Source organism: Dendrobates tinctorius, unplaced genomic scaffold, assembly GCF_039654945.1.
Source record: "Dendrobates tinctorius isolate UK_male_01 unplaced genomic scaffold, ASM3965494v1 ptg000027l, whole genome shotgun sequence".
Lineage (NCBI taxonomy): Eukaryota > Metazoa > Chordata > Amphibia > Anura > Dendrobatidae > Dendrobates > Dendrobates tinctorius.
In genome coordinates, this window is record NW_027361695.1 from 6,175,360 (window position 1) to 6,200,569 (window position 25,210).

The 25,210-nt window shown below is 41.0% G+C and overlaps 1 protein-coding gene across 7 annotated transcripts in view; it reads right to left on the bottom strand.

Annotated features, from left to right (window-relative positions):
* Nucleotides 1-25,210, bottom strand: part of MITF (melanocyte inducing transcription factor) — a 374,744-nt gene that overhangs the window by 175,153 nt on the left and 174,381 nt on the right. For 3 of the 7 annotated variants that reach the window (XM_073569726.1, XM_073569723.1, XM_073569722.1), the window contains exons 3-8: nt 14,484-14,702; nt 12,076-12,168; nt 5,414-5,443; nt 5,212-5,254; nt 1,158-1,214; nt 416-491 (exon numbers count right to left, since the gene is read on the bottom strand). In XM_073569726.1, coding sequence (XP_073425827.1) covers nt 416-491; nt 1,158-1,214; nt 5,212-5,254; nt 5,414-5,443; nt 12,076-12,168; nt 14,484-14,702 — 518 coding nt within the window. Of the gene's footprint in view, nt 1-415; nt 492-1,157; nt 1,215-5,211; nt 5,255-5,413; nt 5,444-12,075; nt 12,169-14,483; nt 14,703-16,087; nt 17,703-25,210 lie in introns of those variants that run through there. The other 4 variants (XM_073569725.1, XM_073569724.1, XM_073569727.1 and 1 more) reach the window with 3 other exon arrangements.

A 25,210-nucleotide genomic window follows, 5' to 3' on the forward strand; every position in this document is an offset into this window, starting at 1 on the left:
ATTGAAGTAGTACGCCATATACCTCCTGCCTTGTGAGACGGCTGCTCTACACCTCTCCAAGATTCACACTGAAGCTCGGCTCGTTCTGTTTGGCTGTTGTGTGTGAGCACAAGCCCTGCGCGAGCCGAGAAGGAGGGCAGGAAAACTGTGTCCTGCTCTCCATCTCTTTTTCTTACAGAAGTGAGAAGCCAGTGACCTCACCCAAACTATACAAATCTAAAAATTGGAAAAATTCAAACAAGAAAGGATAAGTAAAACTTTTTTTTTTTTTTACAAAGTTAGGCTTCGCTACTGTCCTTGAAAAACTACAACTCCCAATATACCCCAACCCAGTTGCCCAACGATTGGAGAACTTAAGTCTGCAAATTACTGCTCCCCAATATAAAAATGTCCTAAAAATCCGGATTATACTCACGGGTCATTCGACTTGGGTATGAGGGTTCCCAGTTCTTTGATACGATCGTTGATGTTAAACCTTCTCCTTCGCTCAACTGCAGGAGGACAAAAGTGTAATACGTAAGTGGAAGCGGATGGGTAACTTCGAAAAGTGATATTCCTATAATCTGGCATTATATAATCTGATAATCCGGAATGTGCCATTTCAAAAGTTTAAAAAATATATGATATTCCGGCACCAATAAATTCCCATAGATGCTGGATTAATAGGACTTTACTGTTAATTCATCCTCCTTATTTAAATCATAGATTAAGTTAAAGCAATGCTGAAAACTGCAATAATGATATATGGCCACTAGAGGGAGACATTGCACTTCCAAAAAATCACGATCCCCATAATTTGGCCGTACAATGATGTTTGGGTCGTTAGGGTGAGATTTACAGCGAAGGAACGCAACGGATATAATTGCACAAGTGCGTACTAACGAATAATGCATCATATATTGTTTACGAGGTCACATGATCGGGATTTCACTTATGTGAAAAAATTCTACCAAATGTTTAAATTTTTGCAATTACTGCAAATTACAACTAATAAAGTTTCTGCATTGACATTGCACGTGATCAGACTATTAATGGGGGTGAAAATGGCACTGGTACCATGCCAGCACTATATGTTCTGGGCTTATCTCTCCAGCCTCATGCATAAGCTGCCATAATAACATCACTTGACAAACACACAACGGACTGTTGCAACGTACTAAGGTTATGATTGTCTTTCTTTTGCCTCTCCTTGGCGAGCGCTCTGGCCTCCGACTCTGAAAAAAAAATAGTTGATTTTTTTTAAGTTATAAATGAAGCGATACGCAGAAGGCAGGAATAAAAAACAGCTGATCGGGATTGACGTGATCGGAAAATATGTAGCAGAGCCGAGTTTGTGACTTGGCATAAGATCATGGTGATATGGCTGGTTTTTTTTTTTTTCTTACATAGGACTGCTGACAGACCGGCTACAATCTCCTTCTTCATTTACTTACTGATTTTAACTGTCTAACTTTTGGTGTTTTTTTTTCCTTGTTTTTTTTTTAATTTGCACCTTGTTACCATTTTAATTTGTGACTTTTTTAAAGTTTATTTTACATGCTTTTTTAGTTTTACATTTTTTTTAATTTGTGCCTTTTTTAAGTTTATTTTACATGCTTTTTATTTTTTTTTTATTTGTGCCTTTTTTAAGTTTATTTTACATGCTTTTTATTTTTATTTGTGCCTTTTTTAAGTTTATTTTACATGCTTTTCATTTATTTTTTTATTTGTGCCTTTTTTAAGTTTATTTTACATGGTTTTTATTTTTTTTTATTTGTGCCTTTTTTAAGTTTATTTACATGCTTTCTATTTTTTTTTATTTGTGCCTTTTTTAAGTTTATTTTACATGCTTTTTATTTTTTTTTTATTTGTGCCTTTTTAAAGTTTATTTTACATGCTTTTTTTATTTTTTTAATTTGTGCCTTTTTTATGTTTATTTTACATGCTTCTTAGTTATACTTTTTTTTATGTTCATTATTGCGGCAGGGTTTAATGGTTTCCAGATTTTTTCTTTTTTTTTTTTTGAGATAGGAGATGACGGTTGGTGCTTCTAAAATTCTATGGAGGGGGAGGAGCTAGAGGTCAAATACACAGCCATTCTTCCGGCAAGTTCTCCTAAAACAACTCTTAGGTTATGCAAGTGTTTTTTTGCTGATTTTTCGGAGGAGTTTTTGAAGAGTTTTGACATTTGGTATAGGATTTGGAGACTTTCAACTCCAAAACCTCAGTGTTTACAAACCCTTATACTTCTCCGTAGGACCTTATGAGCACCAACTGTCATCTCCTATATCAGTAACTGGAAAGTCTGTATTTACTGTACACACAATTTACCAGTGAACTGAGAATTTTGAGAATGAACAATCAGTCCAGGAGGAGGAAAAAGCAGATTTCTCTGATAAGATACATTTTTACTTGTTTTTTAAAAAAAAAAAAAAAAAAATAGACAAAAATGAAGAACACTTGATTTTGTGCAGAATTTTTGTCATTTCGAAGGATATGGCATAAAAGATGTCAACGGATTCCCCAAGAAAAGAAAAATGACTTAAAAATAAAAAGGGGGTCTTTATTTTTTAACTGATAGCATATGAAGGTCCTGAAAGGAAATCTTTCTGTTGGCCACTAGATGGCAGTCTGCACCCTTCGTTATCATTGTCATGACTGTTATCATAAGCGAGATGCAGAACCGTTATATTGCCGCCATCACTGGTCTGGTGAAGATTGGTAACAAAATTGGGGTGTGTTCACGCCGAGTCTTTATCTGACATCTTTTTACTCACAATACATGTCATCATTTTGCACTTTTTTTTATAGGGAAAGATATATAATGGTGTTTCCTAATAGAAATCAAAAAAATATTTGGAAAGTGGCAAAAAAAAAAAACCAATGAAAATAAAAGGCTAAAAATAATACTATCAAAAAAAAAAACTTTACAAAACTTTCGAAAAAAGGAGGCTTGAGGACTGTTTTTACCAGTCAGAAAAAGACGCAGTGTGAATTCACCCTAAAGGTGCAATATTTATAGGGGCTACATTCCCTACAAGGCTTTGTGCTTAGTTTATACCATCAGATCAGGCTCATAAATTCTTTTTAAATACATATAGTTGCGTCAAAAAGTCATTTCTGCGATTGGATGTCAATAATACATTTGACAGCGTTTGCCTTCTACATCCTCTGTGTTGCATTCTCTATTGTCTGGCTGCAGAATGAGTTAACTGAGAGTCCACCAGTGAGCTCAGTCTGACGATTTGACGGGGAGCTTGCCTTTTTTCTGAGCCCCTCTCAGCTGATTTATAACCACAGACCACGTCGAAGTTGAAAGTGCAGGAAGCCGAGGACTCAAAAGCCCAAACGGTGCAATATTTTTTAACAAAACAAGATTGTAAAGAAAAAAAAAAAATAATGATTTTTTTTTAGCCCAAAATACATGGATTTAAGAAAATAATGGATTCAAATTGCTTTTAAAGGGGTTGTCGCTGATCTACATCCTTGGGGTAGCTGTTCAGAAAAAGGCGACATGTTGGACTTAATAGGGAAACATGAAACCTACCATAAAAAAAAAATTTTTTTAAATTAATTTTTTGGCAATCCCTAACCCCCCCCCCCCCCAAAAAAAAAAAATAAATAAATAATTTCAACCAAAAAAATAAATAAAACGTTTGAGAGATGATACGTCTTTAGTAATCTTTTTGTAAACATCGCGATCTTGGGCAAAATAAGTGAAAAATTAAAATTAAAAAAAAAAAAATGCACAAAGTAGGACAAAATACACAACCCCCCCAAAAACAAAAAATTAATAAACAAAAAAAAAAAAAAAAAAAAAATTGAAGCAAGAAAAAAATAATTAGAACAAGCTCATGTGCTTCTGAACAGCAGCTGTTCTGCAGCACTCGGCAGCGGCAACTACTCGTAAAATGGGCTCTGTTCAAAGTGTTTACACCGCCGGACCAAAAAAACAACTGGTGGTCGGGGGGGAAGGTGGCGCTGAGTGTCGGACCCCAACAGATCTGCTACCAATGGCCTGTTTTATGGACAGATCCCTATGCCCAGACCACCCATGTTAAAGGGGTTTAGTAACCAGACCCCAAAAATTCGGCTCATTGATAGGGAACCAACCAAACTAAACTAGGCTTTAATTTCTAGTTTTCAAAGTTTTTTTTTTTTTCTTTTTGCTTGAATTAATTTTGTAGGGGGTTAGGAGAAAACCAAAAACAGCAAGAACGCAATACATTCTTTATATGTCAATTTTTTTTTTACATTTTTTGGTCAAGGTTTAATATTAACCTTAATATTGATTGATTTGGAATAGATACGAGCGAATCGAATTTGTATTTTCCCAAAAATTAAAATTTGCCAAAATCCAAAATTTTTCCTTTTCAATTCTGTGCCATTTTTTTTTTTTTTTTTTTTTTTTTTTGGGGGGGGGGGGGGGTTGGAATTCTTACGGCCGGTAAAGGGTTAAAGTAAAAATCTTACACTCACTTCTCCTTGAACTTCCCCATACCTGCCACCAGCGTCCTCCGCTCGGCTCCTCTGCCTCCTTCTCCTCCTTCCTGCCATTCTTCACTAGGCCACAAGGGGGCACAGTGCACGCTAATGACTCATCTGGGGAGCATGACATCGCTGACGCACATCTCGCCCCGTGTAATGGCAGAGCCGAAGGCCAGGAAGGAGATGGGATGACTGGCAGAAGTATTCGAAGGGCTGGGAATAGTTGAGGGTGAGCGTTTTTTTTTAGGCTTTTAACCCTTTCCCAACTAATTTGATTTGCCCAATTTTGAATAAATCTGCAATTTTTTTAATTTAGGTAGATTCACCTATCTATAGACAGCGTCTGATTCACATCTCCACCAATCAGGTAAGAGGGTCCCAATCATTATTTATCCAGGAACAGCGCCATGCCTACAGTAGTGGCTGACACCGGTACTGCAGCCCAGCCCCATTTAGGGGAATAGACGGGAACTGCAATACCAGGGTCAGCCACACTCATAGGTACGGCGCTGTGCCAGGGTAACATATGAAGATCTAGCTCTTGTGATGTGGGGAGTCCCGGGGATATCGATGGATTATCAATCCTTTAATTTTCCTAGCTGTATCTCATGGATCTGGCTGTAGTGACTGGCACCAAGTGGGAACCTCTCTAGTATGTAAGTCATTTACCTGTAAGCTCCCTTTTGATATTGGGAAGATTAGCAGGACATGAATTACTGATGTCTAACCCTGGAGCTGGCATACCTTGATTTCCATAAATGTCAATCAAACTTGCAGACACGGGCATCTGGAAAGAAAAAAAGAAAAGAAAAAAAATGTAAATAAATGTTATATAGTTATCTAAAATGGTAAAATACAGACAAGTCTACAGGATCAGAGATGAAGGGGTTAATGGAGATCGATCACATTTAAAGTAAAAAAAAAAAATAGTTTTGGGAAAACTCACATGGGGGAGGTACGATCCAGCTTGTCTTACCTGCAAAAAAATAATACCTAAATCTGTTCTAACAATGTATATTGAACAGTGATGGGTACACAAATCAAATTATCACTGAAGTCAACCCCACCTCCCCCCAAAAAATATATACCGTATACAGGATATATTTTATAGATTATATTTATGCACAAATTATAAAGGAAAATGTTCACAATATCAATTTTTCAAAATTTAAAAGTAATATATATACATACAGTCATGGCCAAAAGTATTGACACCCCTGCAATTCTGTCAGATAATATTCAGTTTCTTCCTGAAAATGATTGCAAACACAAATTCTTTGGTATTATTATCTTCATTTAATTTGTCTTAAATGAAAAAACACAAAAGAGAATGAAGCAAAAAGCAAAACATTGATCATTTCACACAAAACCAAAAATGGGCCGGACAAAAGTATTGGCACCCTCAGCCTAATACTTGGTTGCACAACCTTTAGCCAAAATAAGTGCGACCAACCGCTTCCGGTAACCATCAATGAGTTTCTTACAATGCTCTGCTGGAATTTTAGACCATTCTTCTTTGGCAAACTGCTCCAGGTCCCTGATATTAGAAGGGTGCCTTCTCCAAACTGCCATTTTTAGATCTCTCCACAGGTGTTCTATGGAATTCAGGTCTGGACTAATTGCTGGCCACCTTAGAAGTCTCCAGTGCTTTCTCTCAAACCATTTTCTAGTGCTTTTTGAAGTGTGTTTTGGGTCATTGTCCTGCTGGAAGACCCATGACCTCTGAGGGAGACCCAGCTTTCTCACACTGGGCCCTACATTATGCTGCAAAATTTGTTGGTAGTCTTCAGACTTCATAATGCCATGCACACGGTCAAGCAGTCCAGTGCCAGAGGCAGCAAAGCAACCCCAAAACATCAGGGAACCTCCGCCATGTTTGACTGTAGGGACCGTGTACTTTTCTTTGAATGCCTCTTTTTTCTCCTGTAAACTCTATGTTGATGCTTTTGCCCTAAAAGCTCTACTTTTGTCTCATCTGACCAAAATGTTTTAGGCTTTTTCAGGTAAGTTTTGGCAAACTCCAGCCTGGCTTTTTTATGTCTCGGGGTAAGAAGTGGGGTCTTCCTGGGTCTCCTACCATACAGTCCCTTTTCATTCAGACGCCGACGGATAGTACGGGTTGACACTGTTGTACCCTCGGACTGCAGGGCAGCTTGAACTTGTTTGGATGTTAGTGGAGGTTCTTTATCCAACATCCGCACAATCTTGCGTTGAAATCTCTTGTCAATTTTTCTTTTCCGGCCACATCTAGGGAGGTTAGCCACAGTGCCATGGGCTTTACACTTCTTGATGACACTGCGCACGGTAGACACAGGAACATTCCGGTCTTTGGAGATGGACTTGTAGCCTTGAAATTGCTCATGTTTCCTCACAATTTGGTTTCTCAAGTCCTCAGACAGTTCTTTGGTCTTCTTTCTTTTCTCCATGCTCAATGTGGTACACACAAGGACACAGGACAGAGGTTGAGTCAACGTTAATCCATGTCAACTGGCTGCAAGTGTGATTTAGTTATTGCCAACACCTGTTAGGTGCCACAGGTAAGTTACAGGTGCTGTTAATTACACAAATTAGAGAAGCATCACATGATTTTTCAAACAGTGCCAATACTTTTGTCCACCCTCTTTGTTATGTTTGGTGTGGAATTATATCCAATTTGGCTTTAGGACAATTCTTTTTGTGTTTTTTCATTTAAGACAAATTAAATGAAGATAATAATACCAAAGAATTTGTGTTTGCAATCATTTTCAGGAAGAAACTGAGTATTATCTGACAGAATTGCAGGGGTGTCAATACTTTTGGCCATGACTGTATATACACATTTTACATTATTATTCTACATTCATTTTAATTTTATACATTGAACTAAAAAAAAACCTCTTTAACTAAGCTGTAATGGAGGCTATCCCAGATATGGATAAATAGAATTATATGGAAGATAATAAATAAATACAATATATATATCTCTACTAGATGGAGGCCGGATGCTATTGCATTGGGAGGGCGGTAAGGTCACGATGGGGGCAGGCTTTGCTGCGCTGAATCTCTCCCCCCATGTGCACACCCATCTATCCACTCTCTCTTTCCCCATGTGCTGACTTCTCCCGTCTGTACTCTCTTCTTTGACCTGTCTCCCCCATGTGCTATTCCCTTGTCTGGTGTCTCACTCTTTCCTGTGCTCTGTTCTCCCCTCATGTGCTGTCCCGTTTGAGCTGTCTCCCCCCTGTGCTCTGTCTCTCTCACCCCTGTGTCTGACCGTGTACAGAACATACCACAGCTCCTGGGTAGGGGAGGAAGCAAACGAGTGTCATGAATGGGTCACCGAGGAGGAAAACAAGACCAAGCCAAGTCACAGAAAACCAGACAGGTTGGTAACTACGCGGATTGCAGACCCCTGATCCTAACCACACAACTAACAGCAGCCGTGGAGCGTACCTACGATGATTCTAGATACCTCGTCACAGCCGAAGGAAGAAAAAGGGGTAATCTAAAACTGCCCCAGAGAAGACCCCAAAGGAATAGACAGCCCCCACACATGTATTGACGGTGAGACAAGATGAAAACACGAACACAGGCAGGAAAATAGGCTGAGGAAACAATGGGGCCCACACTAACTAGAAAGGACAGAAAAGGAAAGATACTGTCTGCAATCACGCCAAAAAACCCTGCAAAAATGTCCAACACTTCTGATAGCAAAAAATACCTTGAAGTCACTAGACTTCTCCCACTATATCAGCACTCTGGCATATTCTGAGAACAGAGCAAATAGAGGCCAATCTAATAAGGGACAAAAAGCAAACTAGCACATACAGTGACATAAGAGTGGAAATTCAGCACAGCCCCAGCTGGGGCTGGCTGACCACACAAAAAACTGAATAGACCAAACCAAATCAAATGTGAACATTAGCAAAGACAACTTAGCTTGAGAAGGCAGGAACAGAGCTGGAAACTAAGACCTCAGGAGGCAGGAAGAAAATCACCAACATGGGAATAGGGAGTCGGCTGTCTTAAATCCAGTCTGAGACTCCAGATGTCCACTCCTCTTCCTCATTATCAGGTGGCAGGTCTCTGTTAATTAGATCAGCTTCCCTACCTCCTGCCACCACCAGAGGGAGCCCGGAAAGAGAACTCACAACTCCTCTGTCAGCACAACCAGCTTCCTCACCAGAAACCAGAGGCAGACCAGAAAATGAGTTCACAACAGTGACAATACTGACATTACAGCAGGAGATCGCAGAGGATACATTTTGTGAGGTAAAATATTGTTTAAAAACAGTCAGTGAAATATTTTACCTCACAAAATGAATCCTCTGTGATCCCCTGCTGTAATGTCAGTATTGTCTTTCGCTTCCTCTCCTGCCCAGGAGATGCGGTATGCTCCGTACACAGTCAGACACAGACAATTTTTAAAATTATCTTTTGTTCATGGGAAAACCCTTTTCAAGTGACCGGCTTCCTCTGCCTGTAGACACATCGCGCATCTGCCGCCGGGATCAGCCGAATGATTCACTGCGCCTGTGCAGAATTCGTGCAGACGCAGTAAATGAGGCCGCCGCCATGTTTGTGCAGACAGATAGCAGCGGTCACATTAAAACTGTGCATGCGCTCCTCCTGTACAAAGATGGCGGCGGTCAGTGAATCATTCGGCTGATCCCGGCGGCGGCATGTTCGCGACGGAGTTCTGCTAGTAGTACCGTGCAAGAGGCTGCGTACGGCATATACAGGTCCAGTGTGTGTGCATGGTGTGTACGGCATATACAGTGTGTGTGTGTGTGATGCGTATGGCGTATACAGTGTGTGTGTGTGTGTGGTGCGACGGTGTTCCGCTGGTGGTACCGCACAAGAGGCTGGTACCTCCAGCAGTTTCCATGTTGAGACACCCATCACTTGGGTGTCCCAATATGACGGTCGGTGAACTTCCGCCATTTGGAATTCTGGGATCCGGACACATCTGGACGGAATAGGATGTGAAGACATTACAAGGTAATTATATAATAGATATATACATACAGTACATACATATACCGTATATATATACTGCTCAAAAAAATAAAGGGAACACTGAAGCAACACCGATTGACAATCAATTTGACATGCTGTTGTGCAAATGGAATAGACAACAGATGGAAATTATTGGCAATTATCAAGACACCCTCAATAAAGGAGTAGTTCTGCAGGTGGGGACCACAGACCACATCTCAATACCAATGCTTTCTGGCTCAGGTAGTGCAGCTCATCCAGGATGGCACATCATTGCGAGCTAAGGCAAGAAGGTTTGCTTTGTCTGTCAGCGTAGTGTCCAGGGGCTGGAGGCGCTACCAGGAGACAGGCCAGTACACCAGGAGACGTGAAGGAGGCCGTAGGAGGGCAACAACCCAGCAGCAGGACCGCTACCTCAGCCTTTGGCAAAGGAGGAACAGGAGGAGCACTGCCAGAGCCCGGCAAAATGACCTCCAGCAGGCCACAAATTTGCATGTTTCTGCACAAACGGTTAGAAACTGACTCCATGAGGATGGTCTGAGTGCCTGACGTCCACAGATGGGGGTTGTGCTCACAGCCCAACACCGTGCAGGACACTTGGCATTTGCCACAGAACACCAGGATTGGCAAATTTGCCACTGGCACCCTGTGCTCGTCACAGATGAATGTAGGTTCACACTGAGCACATGTGTCAGAGGTGACAGAGTCTGGAGACGCAGTGGAGAGCGATCTGCTGCCTGCAACATCCTTCAGCATGACCGGTTTGGCAGTGGGTCAGTAATGGTGTGGGGTGGTATTTCTTTGGAGGGCCGCACAGCCCTCCATGTGCTCGCCAGAGGTAGCCTGACTGCCATTATGTACCGAGATGAGATCCTCAGACCCCTTGTGAGACCATATGCTGGTGCGGTTGGCCCTGGGTTCCTCCTAATGCAGGACAATGCCAGACCTCATGTGGCTGGAGTGTGTCAGCAGTTCCTGCAAGATGAAGGCATTGAAGCTATGGAATGGCCCGCCCGTTCCCCAGACCTGAATCCGATTGAGTATATCTGGGACGTCATGTCTCGCTCCATCCACCAACGTCACGTTGCACCACAGACTGTCCAGGAGTTGGCGGATGCTTTAGTCCAGGTCTGGGAGGAGATCCCTCATGACAACATCCGCCGCCTCATCAGGAGCATAACCAGGCGTTGTAGGGAGGTCACACAGGCACGTGGAGGCCACACACACTACTGAGCATCATTTCCTTGTCTTCAAGCATTTCTACTGAAATTGGATCAGCCTGTAATTTGATTTTCCACTTTGATTTTGAGTATCATTCCAAATCCAGACCTCCACGGGATATTAATTTTGATTTACATTGATACTTGTTATGTTTTATTGTTCTAAATGCATGCCACTAGGTAATTAATAAAGATTTGCAACTGGAACATTTCATTCAGAGATATCTAGGATGTGGTATTTTAGTGTTCCCTTTATTTTTTCTGAGCAGTGTATATTTTTTTATTATTATTGTTTTTATTTAGTTTCTAATTCTATTTAGCCATATCTAGGATAACCTCCATTACAGCTTAGTTAAAAGGGGATTTTTTTTATTTATTTTTTTTTAGTTCAATGCACTTATTTGGGGGTAAAAATCACTTCTTTAATTTGGTTTCAATAAAAAATGTTGCACCGTTTGTCTTTGACAAACTCCCATTGGACAATCAGCATGAGCTCGCTGACGGACTCTCAGACAGTGCGACACTGAGGTTGTAGAAGGCAAAAGGTGCAAAATTGTTAATGAAAACAAATTATAAAAATTATTTTTAGCCTCAAATATAAATATTTACCTAAAAAAATGTTTTTATCTTCAAACATGGAAAACTCTTTTAAAACCACTCAATTATCATATCACTTGGAACTGAAGAAAATCTAGAGTGCAACCCTGTGGGAGTCATACCAATCGACAGTCATCTTTCCCAAGAATAGATTTAATTAAAAGCAACTTATAGAATAAAAAAAATAATGAAAATAAAATACTTTAAAAAATGTTAATTTCCATCTTTTAACACTGGGTCATTTTCAGTTCTAAAATTCTATTCTAGTTAATTCCATATTATCTATATCAAAGTTGCTTTAAATCCCCCACCCCCCCCAGCAAGAAATTAAATAATAATTTTAAATTCTGCTTTCCTGCAGCCACCACTAGAGGGAGCTGAGGAGCTTATTGTATACTGACTTATCATTGAATTCAATCTAAGAACTGTATTCAGTGAGCTCCCTCTAGTGGTGACTTTAGGAGGAGGTGAAGACTTTATCTTTTAGATCTATGGCCGCGCAAAAGATCATATATCAGAAAAATGGAGCTCTGGCCGCTATGAAGATATATTAAGAAATGAATAAGCACAAAATTTGCTCCTTTCTTTTTTTCTAGGTCCCTTAGGCAATGAATGGCGCAAAGGACCAGCATGTACATGTTCAAAAGAGACCCCCCATTCTAGGGGTTGCCGGGGGTCCTAACACTTAACACCCCAGCAATCAGTAAGTTATCACCTATCCCATGCCTGTGGCTACAAAATAACTTCAAATTCCGGGTTCACCCCCTTTTACACTTTTAATATCACAAATAATAACGAGGGAACACCGCCGTACCGTGTTTGCCATCTGCATTGCAGGGTCCATCAAGAGAATGTCTTCGTTATAACTAGATTCCAAGCTTATAATGTCGTCGATCACGTCGTCCATCTGCAAAAACGTAAAGAGGTAATGGTACAAAATTTCGCTTTTCAAAGTGCACCCATCATTATCGTTTTATTATCGTCTCGATCCATCCAATTACTTGTTACCCCTTTTTCACATGTAAAGCACAACATGGAATAAATGGCGCTATAATAATATTAAATAAAAATAATATGTGCTGATTCATTTTATTATCGTAATAAGATTCGGAGTTCAGTTTTCATGACCAATTCTCCAGCATGGACAAATGACAATTGTCTGTAGTCACCACTAGAGGGAGCTCACCGGATACAGACTAACTCTGCTCCCATTTAATTCATACATTTTGAGTGAGCTCCCTCTAGTGGCCACTATTACAAATTCTAGAGCTGCGTCTAATAAACACCGGAGGTGACGTCGTCCTTGCTACGATCTGATATTGATCGATGATTCTAAAGATAAGCCGATAAATACTGTAGCCCTGGAAAAATTAAATGATGTTACAAGTTAGGGTTGCAAATGTAAATGTCCCTGTTCTTCTGAATCCGGCGATGTTTTTCTTTTTTTCCTGCTCCTCTCCGTTCCTGAGATATGTCACCTTCCTTCTCTGTATATAAGTTTACTCATGGGCGTGTCCCTCTTGGAGTCATCTATTGAATAGTTGAGGAACACGCCCACTTGGCTAAAAAAAGGACTAGAATTACATGCAGGGAAGAAGGCGTCATATCTCAGGAACGGAGAGGCGCAGGAGCAAAAGAAAAACAACGCTGGATTCAGGAGAAAAGCGGCTTTTACACCAGGTAAAAAAGTTTTGATTAGTGGTGGTCTAAATAATGAGACCCCCATACAATCAAGGGCCAAAAGTGGAAAGTATTTGGAGCTCTGCATCAGCAAAAAAAAATATGGAAGTTGGGAGTATACTTTAATTAGGTGGAATCACATCATTTTGATTAGCTTGTCTTTCATCTAGAGTTTTCCCTTAATGTTCTCTTGCTTTATTCGGAAAGATGAATTCAATGATTGTACGTTTACTAAGACGCGGCTTCTGCTCAATTAGCGTCGGAAGCGGATTTATTTCTGGTCAATTCTATTTGTGGAGTTAACACCTCGAAGGGTTATGCAAAGTAAAAGTTTTATTAATTCCAGGTTTTCCATTGAACATGTTAATGAGATAACATATAAGTGAAAGAAGGAAAAATCTGAAGCTCTGTGACCTCGAAAGCTTTTATAGACGGCCCAATACAGTATATAGAAATCATTAATGCAGTTCCTTCTAAATACCACCTCCAAATTTCACAGCCGTGTATGCAAATAACCCAACATCTACAAATTCTGCAAGAGGATAGTCATTTGCATATCGAGCAAATCCGGGGTGTCAAATCCTCACACCCTTGCATTTACCTGCAGTGCAAAAGGTGCGAACACCTCGTTATTAAATAGGAATTCTGTGACACTAATCATTTAAATATTTATCATATTTTTTCATTAAAAAAAATAAAAAAAGATTCTAGAAGATTTTTTTTAATGAAGCGCAATATAAAAAGGAGGAAGAAGGGATAGAAAGAAAATGCTAAATGACAATATAAAGGTATGAGGAATAAAAGAAAGGAGAAGGAAAGAAAAGAAGAAACAAGGAAGAAGAGAAAGATAAAAGCAATAATATCGAAAAGAAAGGAAAAGAATGAGGAAGAATATAGCGTAAAAGAAGACAAAAGGAATAAAGCAAGAAGGGAAAATAATAAAAACAATAATGAAAAGAACTAGGAAGAAGAAAAAGTAAAAGAAGGGAAAAGAAAGTTGCAAGAAATAAGAAAAGAAACAAGAGAAAGTAATAAAGGAAATGAATGAAAAAAATGATCAAGAAGGGGAAGAAAATTAAAGAAGAAAAGGAAAAACAAAGAAAGTAAAGAAAGAAAATAATAAGAAAAAAGAGAACGAAAGATGAGGAAACAGAATAATAGGATAGAAGGAAAATAAGAACGAAGAAGGGAAGAAAAGTGAGAAATTAATGAGAGGTAGAACAATAAGAAGAAAATGTAAACGAAGGAGAAAAATGAAAAAAGTACTAAAAAGGAGGATTCAGAAGAAGAGGAAGAAGAAAAATGAAAAAGTGAATTAAGGAAAAGGAAAAGGAATAAAAGACGTAAAAGACGAAGGAAGAAAAAGAATATAAGAATGAAGGAAACGGGATGGAAAAAGTCTGAAAATAAAAACTCATAAATAAAAAAGATGAGGCCCAAGAAAGTCAATATTTTTAAACTTTTAGTTAGATTGTACTTTTGATGTTAATAATAGAACAGGTAATAAGAGAAGTAACCCTACTGGATGAGAGTTATACTCACTTCTTTCTCGCAGGTTGTACTTAGCGTCAGCATGGCCATAGGGCTGTTTGGTGCGCTGCTCCCCGGCCCGGGCGGCATAATGTGGTCCCCAGGTTGGTTCGGACAGGGCAGACTTAGTGCTTTGTTGGGATGCTTGGCTGTTGTTAGGTACTGCTGCACCTGCTGCTTTTGTGCTTGTTGGATGTGGTATTTCGTAGGGTTTTCAAGGTGAGTCTGCACCTGGAAGATAAAATTTGGATGAATTATCGGTCTCATATCAAGCCCAAATATAAGCACCTTCTTTGTAAGATCTCGGTGAAGGAAGTCTAAAAGTTATCTAGTCAATTACCAAAAATATCAGCATTGTTGGCAAATTGTGTGAAAAATGAAAAATCCAAAAATTTATTGTTTTCAATCATTTTTGACTTTGGAAATGTCTTGTCATTAAAACCACGGACAATGGATATCGGCATCAAGGGGTGTTGGCAAGCCCGAACGTGGGCACCTTCATTGTAAGATGTAGGTGAAGGCAGCCTAAAAGTTATCTAGTCAATTACAAAAAAAAAAAGTCAACTTTTTTTGGCAAATTTAGTGAAAAATTAAAAATCCAAAAAATTGATGTTTTCAATCATTTTTGACATTGGAAAAGTCAGGTCATTAAAACCACGGACTATGGCCTTGGGTATCACTGGGTTGATACCAGCTTTTTCAGACTTGAAAAATATGCTATCGAGTAGACGAAAATTCATCCTCGTGATACCTGCCTCGATCCTGGGCTGTCATATTCCTAAACAGATTTGCAGCCATCAGGGGTTGCAATTTTTGTTTAACGGCAGCAGACATTGGTGCTAGCTACCATTATACCGGTAACACCAAATCCTGCCCCCCCTCCAAAAAAAAACCAAGAGCCCAAAAATCTCTTTAAGACCACACACTCATAAGTAAATAACTAATCAGGCAAAAAGTTATCCCTTAATACTTTTTCTTCTTTTCGAAAACTTTCGAAAGTGAGTAAAGTGTGTATTTTGGAACCTTTTCGAGCGTCCAAAACTTGGATATATTTATCTTATATTATATATACTACTTATGTATGGTTTTTAAAATTTTATTTTTGCTTGTTTTTATTTTAAATTTTTGAACCAACACAAACAAGTATTTATAAAACATCCAAAAAAAAAAAAATCTAGATATTTTCCAGGAGTCAAAAGCCAATTTAGAGTAAATGTTTTTCCCTTTAATAACTACCAACAAAACTAATTTAAAAAAACAAAAAATACATAAATAAAATAACCAGACAGACAAAATATAGAAAAGCACCAAATTGCTAAAAATTGAATTATTGATAAAACTAAGGAATAGTATTCATTTTCAAAATATTTCACTATTTAAAGAGGAATTGAAAAAAATGTACAAAATTTACAAATTTCCGCCAGAAATTGAAAAACTGTTAAAAAGATTAATGTCCGTTGCACAAGATGAAGGATGAAGACAATAGATTTACTTTCAATACTATCGTTTTGCCCAATTTAAGACATAAAAAGTTGTAATAAACGATAGAAACAAATATATAAAATATAGCAAAAATAATACATAAAATTATAATAAAGAAATAATCGGAATCTCACCTGGTAATGGTTATAGTCCAGCATTTCCAGCATATTAACCTAAATCCTTTAATTTTGGCTTCGGAGCGCAGCCTTACACAACCACCACAAACAAGTTTTTTTTTTTAAAGTGTGCTAAAGAAACTTCATTACTGGAGTCCAGGGCTTATAATAAGCTAAGCTAATTAGTTACGCGTGTAAAGAAACAAACGCTTCATACAAGAGGCTTTTCGGAGGCAATGCGAGTGTAGCTATTTATTTGGATGCTATTTTTTTTTTAACGACTTTGACGTCATGCTTTTTCATAAACATAAAAGGATCTCTTTTAAGGAGGCCGTGTTATCAAAGTCAAATTGACAAAGTGCTCCAGGCGTTCCGTCTATTCATCTTTTGTTCCAGTGCTACTGATATACAATGGCATGCCTTCTAATCCATAAGGTTAAAAAGTTGTTCTTTTTTTTTTTTTCCATTCTATTTTACTTTTTTTTATTTTAAATTTCTACGCATGAGTTTCCATCACACGTGTATAGCTTCCTTTTATACCTAGAACGGGACGGTTCCACCATTTTGTATAATCGGGTGATAAGTTGCATCACGACTCAATATAAATTTACGATTCAGGTTTGGGGTCGGAAGACAATTCGACACTGATTGGGGAGGATGGGTATCAGACTAAAGGTGGTCATGTACAATAAGTGACCATTAGTGGTGCAAACGGCATCTGATGGGTGACAATGCAAAATCTGGACCTGGACCCAAATGCATGATGGTCAGATGCATGGGCCCTTGTAGCAGTCTAAATCCTATAAGGAAGTACATGATGCCCCTGCCTATAATTATGTAGTAATGTCCCCCCATCCTGGGCTCCTGCATGGTGTATATATCTTCCAACCTGGTATATATGTTCCTTATTCTGGGCCCGTCCTGGTATATATGTCCCCCATCCAGGCATATTTGACCCCCATACTGGGTCCACCCTTGTATATATGACCTCCATCCAGGGCCCATCCAGGTATATATGTTCCCCCCTCCTAGGCCACTTCCTGATATATATGTCCCCCATCCTGGGCCCATCCTTGCATATATGCTTCCCATCCAGAGCCCCTTCCTGGTATATATGTCCTGTATCCTGGGCCCATCCTGGTATATATGGCCCCGATCCTGGCATATATGACCCCTATCCTGGGCTCATCCTGGTATGTATGCCCCCAGCCTGGGCCTATCCTTGGAAATACTATGAAGAGGAGGATGAATGAACTCATGGAGATCAACATCTGACACTGCGGAGACACCATCACGTGTTTCTCAACGCAGTGATTCTAGAGCACTGCCCCCATCCCTTATGGGAAATATGCAAAACATGCAAAACAGAAGCTGCGGAGACACCATCACGTGTTTCTCAACGCAGTGATTCTAGACCACTGCCCCCATCCCTTATGGGAAATATGCAAAACATGCAAAACAGAAGCTGAGGAGACACCATCACGTGTTTCTCAACGCAAGCAATGACCAGCCAGGTCTTTGTCCGGGAAGGAACAACCACGGGAAGGGCAGTCTCCAATGAAGGAAACCACCTATGCCAAAACATGGTATCCATCCACATACAGCTGTTTCGGGGTATTGCCCCTCATCAGTGTGGAGTAGGAAACTGGCTGGTAGGAGCAATGCCTAGTAAAAAGACTATGAAGAGGAGGATGAATGAACTCATGGAGATCAACATCCGACACTGCGGAGACACCATCACGTGTTTCTCAACGCAGTGATTTTAGAGCACTGCCCCCATCCCTTATGGTAAATATGCAAAACATGCAAAACAGAAGCTGCGGAGACACCATCACGTGTTTCTCAACGCAAGCAATGACCAGCCAGGTCTTTGTCCGGGAAGGAACAACCACGGGAAGGGCAGTCTCCAATGAAGGAAACCACCTATGCCAAACATGGTATCCATCCACATACAGCTGTTTCGGGGTATTGCCCCTCATCAGTGTGGAGTAGGAAACTGGCTGGTAGGAGCAATGCCTAGTAAAAAGACTATGAAGAGGAGGATGAATGAACTCATGGAGATCAACATCCGACACTGCGGAGACACCATCACGTGTTTCTCAACGCAGTGATTCTAGAGCACTGCCCCCATCCCTTATGGGAAATATGCAAAACATGCAAAACAGAAGCTGCGGAGACACCATCACGTGTTTCTCAACGCAAGCAATGACCAGCCAGGTCTTTGTCCGGGAAGGAACAACCACGGGAAGGGCAGTCTCCAATGAAGGAAACCACCTATGCCAAAACATGGTATCCATCCACATACAGCTGTTTCGGGGTATTGCCCCTCATCAGTGTGGAGTAGGAAACTGGCTGGTAGGAGCAATGCCTAGTAAAAAGACTATGAAGAGGAGGATGAATGAACTCATGGATTCAACATCCGACACTGCGGAGACACCATCACGTGTTTCTCAACGCAGTGATTCTAGAGCACTGCCCCCATCCCTTATGGGAAATATGCAAAACATGCAAAACAGAAGCTGCGGAGACACCATCACGTGTTTCTCAACGCAAGCAATGACCAGCCAGGTCTTTGTCCGGGAAGGAACAACCACGGGAAGGGCAGTCTCCAATGAAGGAAACCACCTATGCCAAAACATGGTATCCATCCACATACAGCTGTTTCGGGGTATTGCCCCTCATCAGTGTGGAGTAGGAAACTGGCTGGTAGGAGCAATGCCTAGTAAAAAGACTATGAAGAGGAGGATGAATGAACTCATGGAGATCAACATCCGACACTGCGGAGACACCATCACGTGTTTCTCAACGCAGTGATTCTCTGATCCTCCTCTTCATAGTCTTTTTACTAGGCATTGCTCCTACTGGCCAGTTTCCTACTCCACACTGATGAGGGGCAATACCCCGAAACAGCTGTATGTGGATGGATACCATGTTTTGGCATAGGTGGTTTCCTTCATTGGAGACTGCCCTTCCCGTGGTTGTTCCTTCCCGGACAAAGACCTGGCTGGTCATTGCTTGCGTTGAGAAACACGTGATGGTGTCTCCGCAGCTTCTGTTTTGCATATCCTTGGAAATACGTCCCCCATCCTGGTATATATGTCTCCCATCCTGGACAAACCCTGGTATATATGTCCCCATCCTGACATATGTCACCCATCCTGGGCCCATCCTGACATGTCACTCATCCTGGTATATATACATATGTCCCCGATCCTGGGCTCATCCTGACATATGTCACCCATCCTGGACCCATCCTGGTATACATGTCTCCACCCATCCTGGTATATATACATATGTCCCCCATCCTGGACTCATCCTAGTGTATATCCACATTTCTGCCACTGTTTTTTAACGAATAAAAAAAAATGATTCTACTCATCTTCCCCCATTCCTACCAATGGCGTCCCCCCCCCTTCCGGCAAGGGCGTGGTCACACACTCTGTGATCACGATTATTAAGCCCCCTGTGAGCCTCTACCATGGCAGTGAACGGCGGCTATTCATCTCATCTGTCAATAGCATGGATTAAAAAAATTGTTGACGACCTGTCCAAAAACAAATTCCATTCCGACCTATCATATTTTTGGCAGACGTTGCTGAATCATTGGACTTTTTGTACTTGATCCATTGCTTACCATAAATATGTAGGTTTTTTATTTTGCTTGTTCTAAATGCTTCCTGCTTTTCTTCCTTCTTTTGTTCCTGCTCCTCTCATTCCCAAGATATGGTCCCTTCTTCCCTGTGTATAAATCTTGTCTTTTTTTTGTCAACTGGGCGTGGTCCTCGGGGAGACGCGCACAGAGGAGAGTTGAAGACCACACTCACTTGGCTAAAAAGAGTTAGTCAATGTTTTCTAGAAGGCTATTGTTGGATAGTGCTGGTAAAATAAAGCACTTTTGCAATTTACTGCTTTTTAAAATTTTCAGCCGTTCTTGAGATAATAACACTTTTGTTTACAGCTTGTTGCCTAGGAGACCGACCACCACTGTTATCTAGCTTGCAGGCACTGCGTAGAAGCTGGCTGAGATTAGTAGGTAATTTTCACTCCGGCAATTCTGGCCAACTTCAAAACAGTGATAACTAGTTCAATGATCAAGACACTGCAAGCATTTTGCATGTTGAGCTGTGTAGCAGCGGTGGTCGGTCTCCAAGGTAACAAGCTGTAAATAATATCTGCTAATATCTCAAGAACAGTTGAGAATTTTAATAAGCAGTAAATTACAAAATTTCTTGTATTTATAAGCTCTATCCGACAATACCCATAAATGAAGATAGAAGTAACCTTTAAAAACACCACTGTTGAAATACACCATGGTCGTATTTAAAGACCAAGCCAAAAAAATTCCCTTTTTGAATCATAATTATTGTTGCCCCTATAGTTATACGCTGTCTGGGTCCTTGTATATATACAACATGACATTGTGCTGTAAAATGGCAAAAACATAACAGGACAACTTTATATTTTAAAAATGTAACCTTGTAGTCGGATGTAGTTGAAAAGGCGTTGAAAAACGAAATTTGGGTATTTTCCTTGGCGTCATGCTATATCTCCCCATCTCACCCCCTTAAGAGGCATATACCTGCCTCTTTTGTTAACCAAAGCAATTAGGAAGGGGGTTGGGGTCAACTTGAGCTTGAGCCCCATCTTCTCCATGTCTGTCCATATTCATCCTTTGGTTGTTTTAGTCAACCCGTCTGGAGCCATCTCTGGAGGTCAACCTTGTCTTTGGTAACAAAGAGTCTCCCACCCCTCCTCTTACCCCTTAGGTCAACAAACTTTAAAGAAGCATTTGATAAGGGTCTGCCGAAAACAAAAAGCCTCCTTATAATGAGACCACAGTGGACAAGTCAATGAAAGGAGACCCAAGAGACCGAACATGAAGATTCCGTGGGGTGATACGGAGCAAGGCTTGGTGGAACATGTTTGATCAGACATGCATGTTATGTTTGCTTTGATATCTTTTTCCGCTCCTATATTAGCGCCAACCATAGGAAGTGGAGTAATATAAAGATGAGCTAGTACTGATCATGTCAAAACATCTGTACTCTAGGAAGCACCTTGTGGACGACCTTATTAGCTGCTTTACATGGTCAATGCTAGAACTAATTCTAGCGTGTACAGTTAATCAGGCATATTCACTTTAGACAAAGCTCTGGTTTGTGCCAATGTCTCGTCTCTTAATGAGGCTGTAAAATGAGATTTGTTTTACACTCTTATCCAACAACTATATCAAATATCCATAATCCATAGCAAAATCAAGTACAGTAGCACACCTCCTATTTTTTGAAGACAGAAAATATCAATATGTATAAAGGTACATGCAATGCCCACTACAAACACAGTATGATTCCCCCACAGTGCACTCCCCCACACAGTATGATTCCCCCACAGTGCACTCCCCCACACAGTATGATTCCCCCACAGTGCACTCCCCCACACAGTATGATTCCCCCTCAGTGCACTACCCAAACCAGTATGATGCCCCCACAGTGCATTCCCCCACACAGTATGATGCCCCACAGTGCACTACCCAAAACGGTATGATGCCCCCACAGTGCATTCCCCCACACAGTACGATTCCCCACAGTGCACTCCCCAAAACAGTATGATGCCCCCACAGTGCATTCCCCCACACAGTATGATGCCCCCATAGTGCATTCCCTCACACAGTATGATGCCCCCACAGTGCATTCCCAAACACAGTATGATGCCCCCACAGTGCATTCCCCCACACAGTATGATTCCCCCACAGTGCATTCCCCCACACAGTATGATGCCCCCACAGTGCATTCCCCCACACAGTATGATGCCCCCACAGTGCATTCCCTCACACAGTATGAATGCCCCACAGTGCATTCCCAAACACAGTATGATGCCCCCACAGTGCATTCCCCCACACAGTATGATTCCCCCACAGTGCATTCCCCCACACAGTATGATGCCCCCACAGTGCATTCCCCCACACAGTATGATGCCCCCACAGTGCATTCCCTCACACAGTATGATGCCCCCACAGTGCATTCCCAAACACAGTATGATGCCCCCACAGTGCATTTCCCCACACAGTATGATTCCCCCACAGTGCATTCCCCCACACAGTATGATGCCCCCACAGTGCATTCCCCCACACAGTATGATGCCCCCACAGTGCATTCCCCCACACAGTATGATGCCCCCACAGTGCATTTCCCCACACAGTATGATTCCCCCACAGTGCATTCCCCCACACAGTATGATGCCCCCACAGTGCATTCCCCCACACAGTATGATGCCCCCACAGTGCATTCCCTCACACAGTATGATGCCCCCACAGTGCATTCCCAAACACAGTATGATGCCCCCACAGTGCATTCCCCCACACAGTATGATTCCCCCACAGTGCATTCCCCCACACAGTATGATGCCCCCACAGAGCATTCCCCCACACAGTATGATGCCCCCACAGTGCATTCCCCCACACAGTATGATTCCCCCACAGTGCACTACCCAGACCAGCATGACGCCCCCACAGTGCATTCCTCCACACAGTATGATGCCACCCACAGCGCATTGCCCAACACAGTATGATATCCCCACAGTACATTCACCAACACAGTATGATGCCCCCACACAGTATGCTGCCCCCACAATGCATTCCCCCACATAGTATGATGCCCCTAGAGTACATTCCCCCACACAGTATGATGTCCCCACTGTGAATTACTCCACACAGTATGCCTCCACAATGTATTCCCCCACACAGTATAATGCCCCCACAGTGCATTTTCCAACACAGTAATATGGCACACACATGTCACACAGACTAATGTAAGTGAATAAACTAATTCAGATGAGAATTTTTCATTCTGAAGCGATTCTAAAAAAACCTAATGCAGAATCCACATAGGACTCAATAGGTGGGTAAAAAATGGATGCTTTATTGACATAGTCTGTATGGAATCCCCTTTTATCACATTTACTGCAAAGTTTATGTCACAGCACTGTTAGACTATATCTTGAGGCTAGGGTCTCCTTCCCTATCCATAAAGCTAAGGGCACCTTAGCAATCCCTGCTACAGGCATTACTTCTGATGGTGAAGATACTGGGACCACGTGCCTTTCTGAGCTCCTTAATCAGCATTATCTGTCCCCTCCCCCAACCAGGGAAGTGTGGCGTTGTAGTGTATAAGAATACACAAACCAGACTAACAAGGGAAGATGTTCAGGGATAAATGAAAATACCAATCATACAAATATGAACTCAGAAACAACAGAGTGGCACACCGAGACATAAAGGAAGAAAAAAACAAATAGTAGAGTATGACGGTATGTACATAGACAAATCACCAAGCAACAGTTTTACTGAAAAACACTTCAAAAGCCTCCACAAACAACCAACACCCCTTTTTCCTGAACCAGGCAGTATGAAATTAACACTGGCAATCCCTGATTGGCAGAGGAGAGTATATATAGCTGAGGGAATATCAAATAAAACAAGATAGTGGGTACCACATCAATACAAAAAACAAATACCAGTCAGGGATCAGCCTTATGCAAATAGAAAATACTCAATAGAACAAAAAGGAAAAAAGAAATGCATAATGCTAGGGATCAACCTTGACACACAATGTTTACTATATAAATAAGTACAAATAAGGCAAAGACCAAATCAATTAAAAAGCACAAGGCTAGAAATGAAGGACAGACCAAATAGGGTCCTCCCCAGGACAAGAATATATATCAATCATGCACTTACAATGCAGTTAGATAAATTTAAGACAGGTATACAGGGGTAAATGAAAAACTCCTAGCCCAATATTCACAGTGAAGTACAAAACAGTGATAAAAAATAGTACCAACTATCAGAAAAAGTAGTAACTAGGTATTGAGTACAATAACAGCTAAATAAACCCTAATGGGAAGCATAAATGTTCCAGTGCGCACAACACAGAATAACTTTTTAGACATGAAATACACAAGGCCTGTGTTAGAGTATAAAGTCATTCAAATAATATTTGTTACCCACAAAAAACGGTACAGCCATAAAGTGCCTAAATGGTCATAACGAGATGGAACAATAAAGTGCTGTCCATGGGGAGCTAGAACCCAACGCGTGTCGACACCAAAGGTGTCTTCGTCAGGGGTAACGCAAGAATAGCGCTCCAACTATGCCCCATCTTTTTATACCCAAATAATCAAGATAATTACAGAAAACATTTACCGGCTGCGTGATTTTGCTCGGAGCGACATAGTCATATGGCGTACATAAGCATAAGGGTTTCAGTTCCGGTGTTACCAGGAAGAAGGTACGCGCAAGCGCAGTTGCAAGCAAGGATGTCAATACAGCGCAATACCGCTCACACTGCGCAAGCGTGAACACTAACCACAGGTCAACAGATATCCAGCGCATGCGCCCAAGTTTCAGAACACCGGAAATAGAGTCAGACATCACCCAAGCGAAATGTGCGCACATGAAAACATGTCACATCCTAGGATGTCAACCTAGTATAATGGTAATCGTGTTACGTCACTGCAAACAAATTGAGAGCAGCGCCAAAATCAACAAATAATCAACGCGCGCGCCACATAAAATCCACATAAGTGAGAGATAAATACTCATAAAGAATATGCAGCACCACATAACTATAAGGTGCTTGCGACATTATATCAATCACATTGCACAAGCGTGAAAAAGGCCACGGCAGCGTTAGAATGCATCCCAGTGTGGCCAACACTGAACAGCTGAGAGCATCAAAGCAGGAAAGCTCCAGGAGTTCTCAACGGAGCCGATTTACCCCTGCACTGCTAGCAGAAAACTGCACTGTTTAATATGAAGGTGAAGTGCTTCTAATCAGTGCAGGAGTAGGAGAAATCAGACGCTGCGGTCTTCTGGCCCCTCTCTGAACCAGTGACAGTTTTTATAGAAAAATGAATTGCGCCTTATATTATTTTATTAACTGTGGATGTAAAAAATGGATTTACAGAAGAAGTAAACATGAAAAAATATGGATGAAAAACGGATGATTTTTGTATATGCAGCATTATTCTGTCAGGTGAGTAACTCAGGCAGCTCATCTTGAGATGTATTGAGCCCAGAGAAAAGGCGGAGAAGGACACATAATAAAACAATAAACAACAAGAAAAACAATACATGTGCAATAA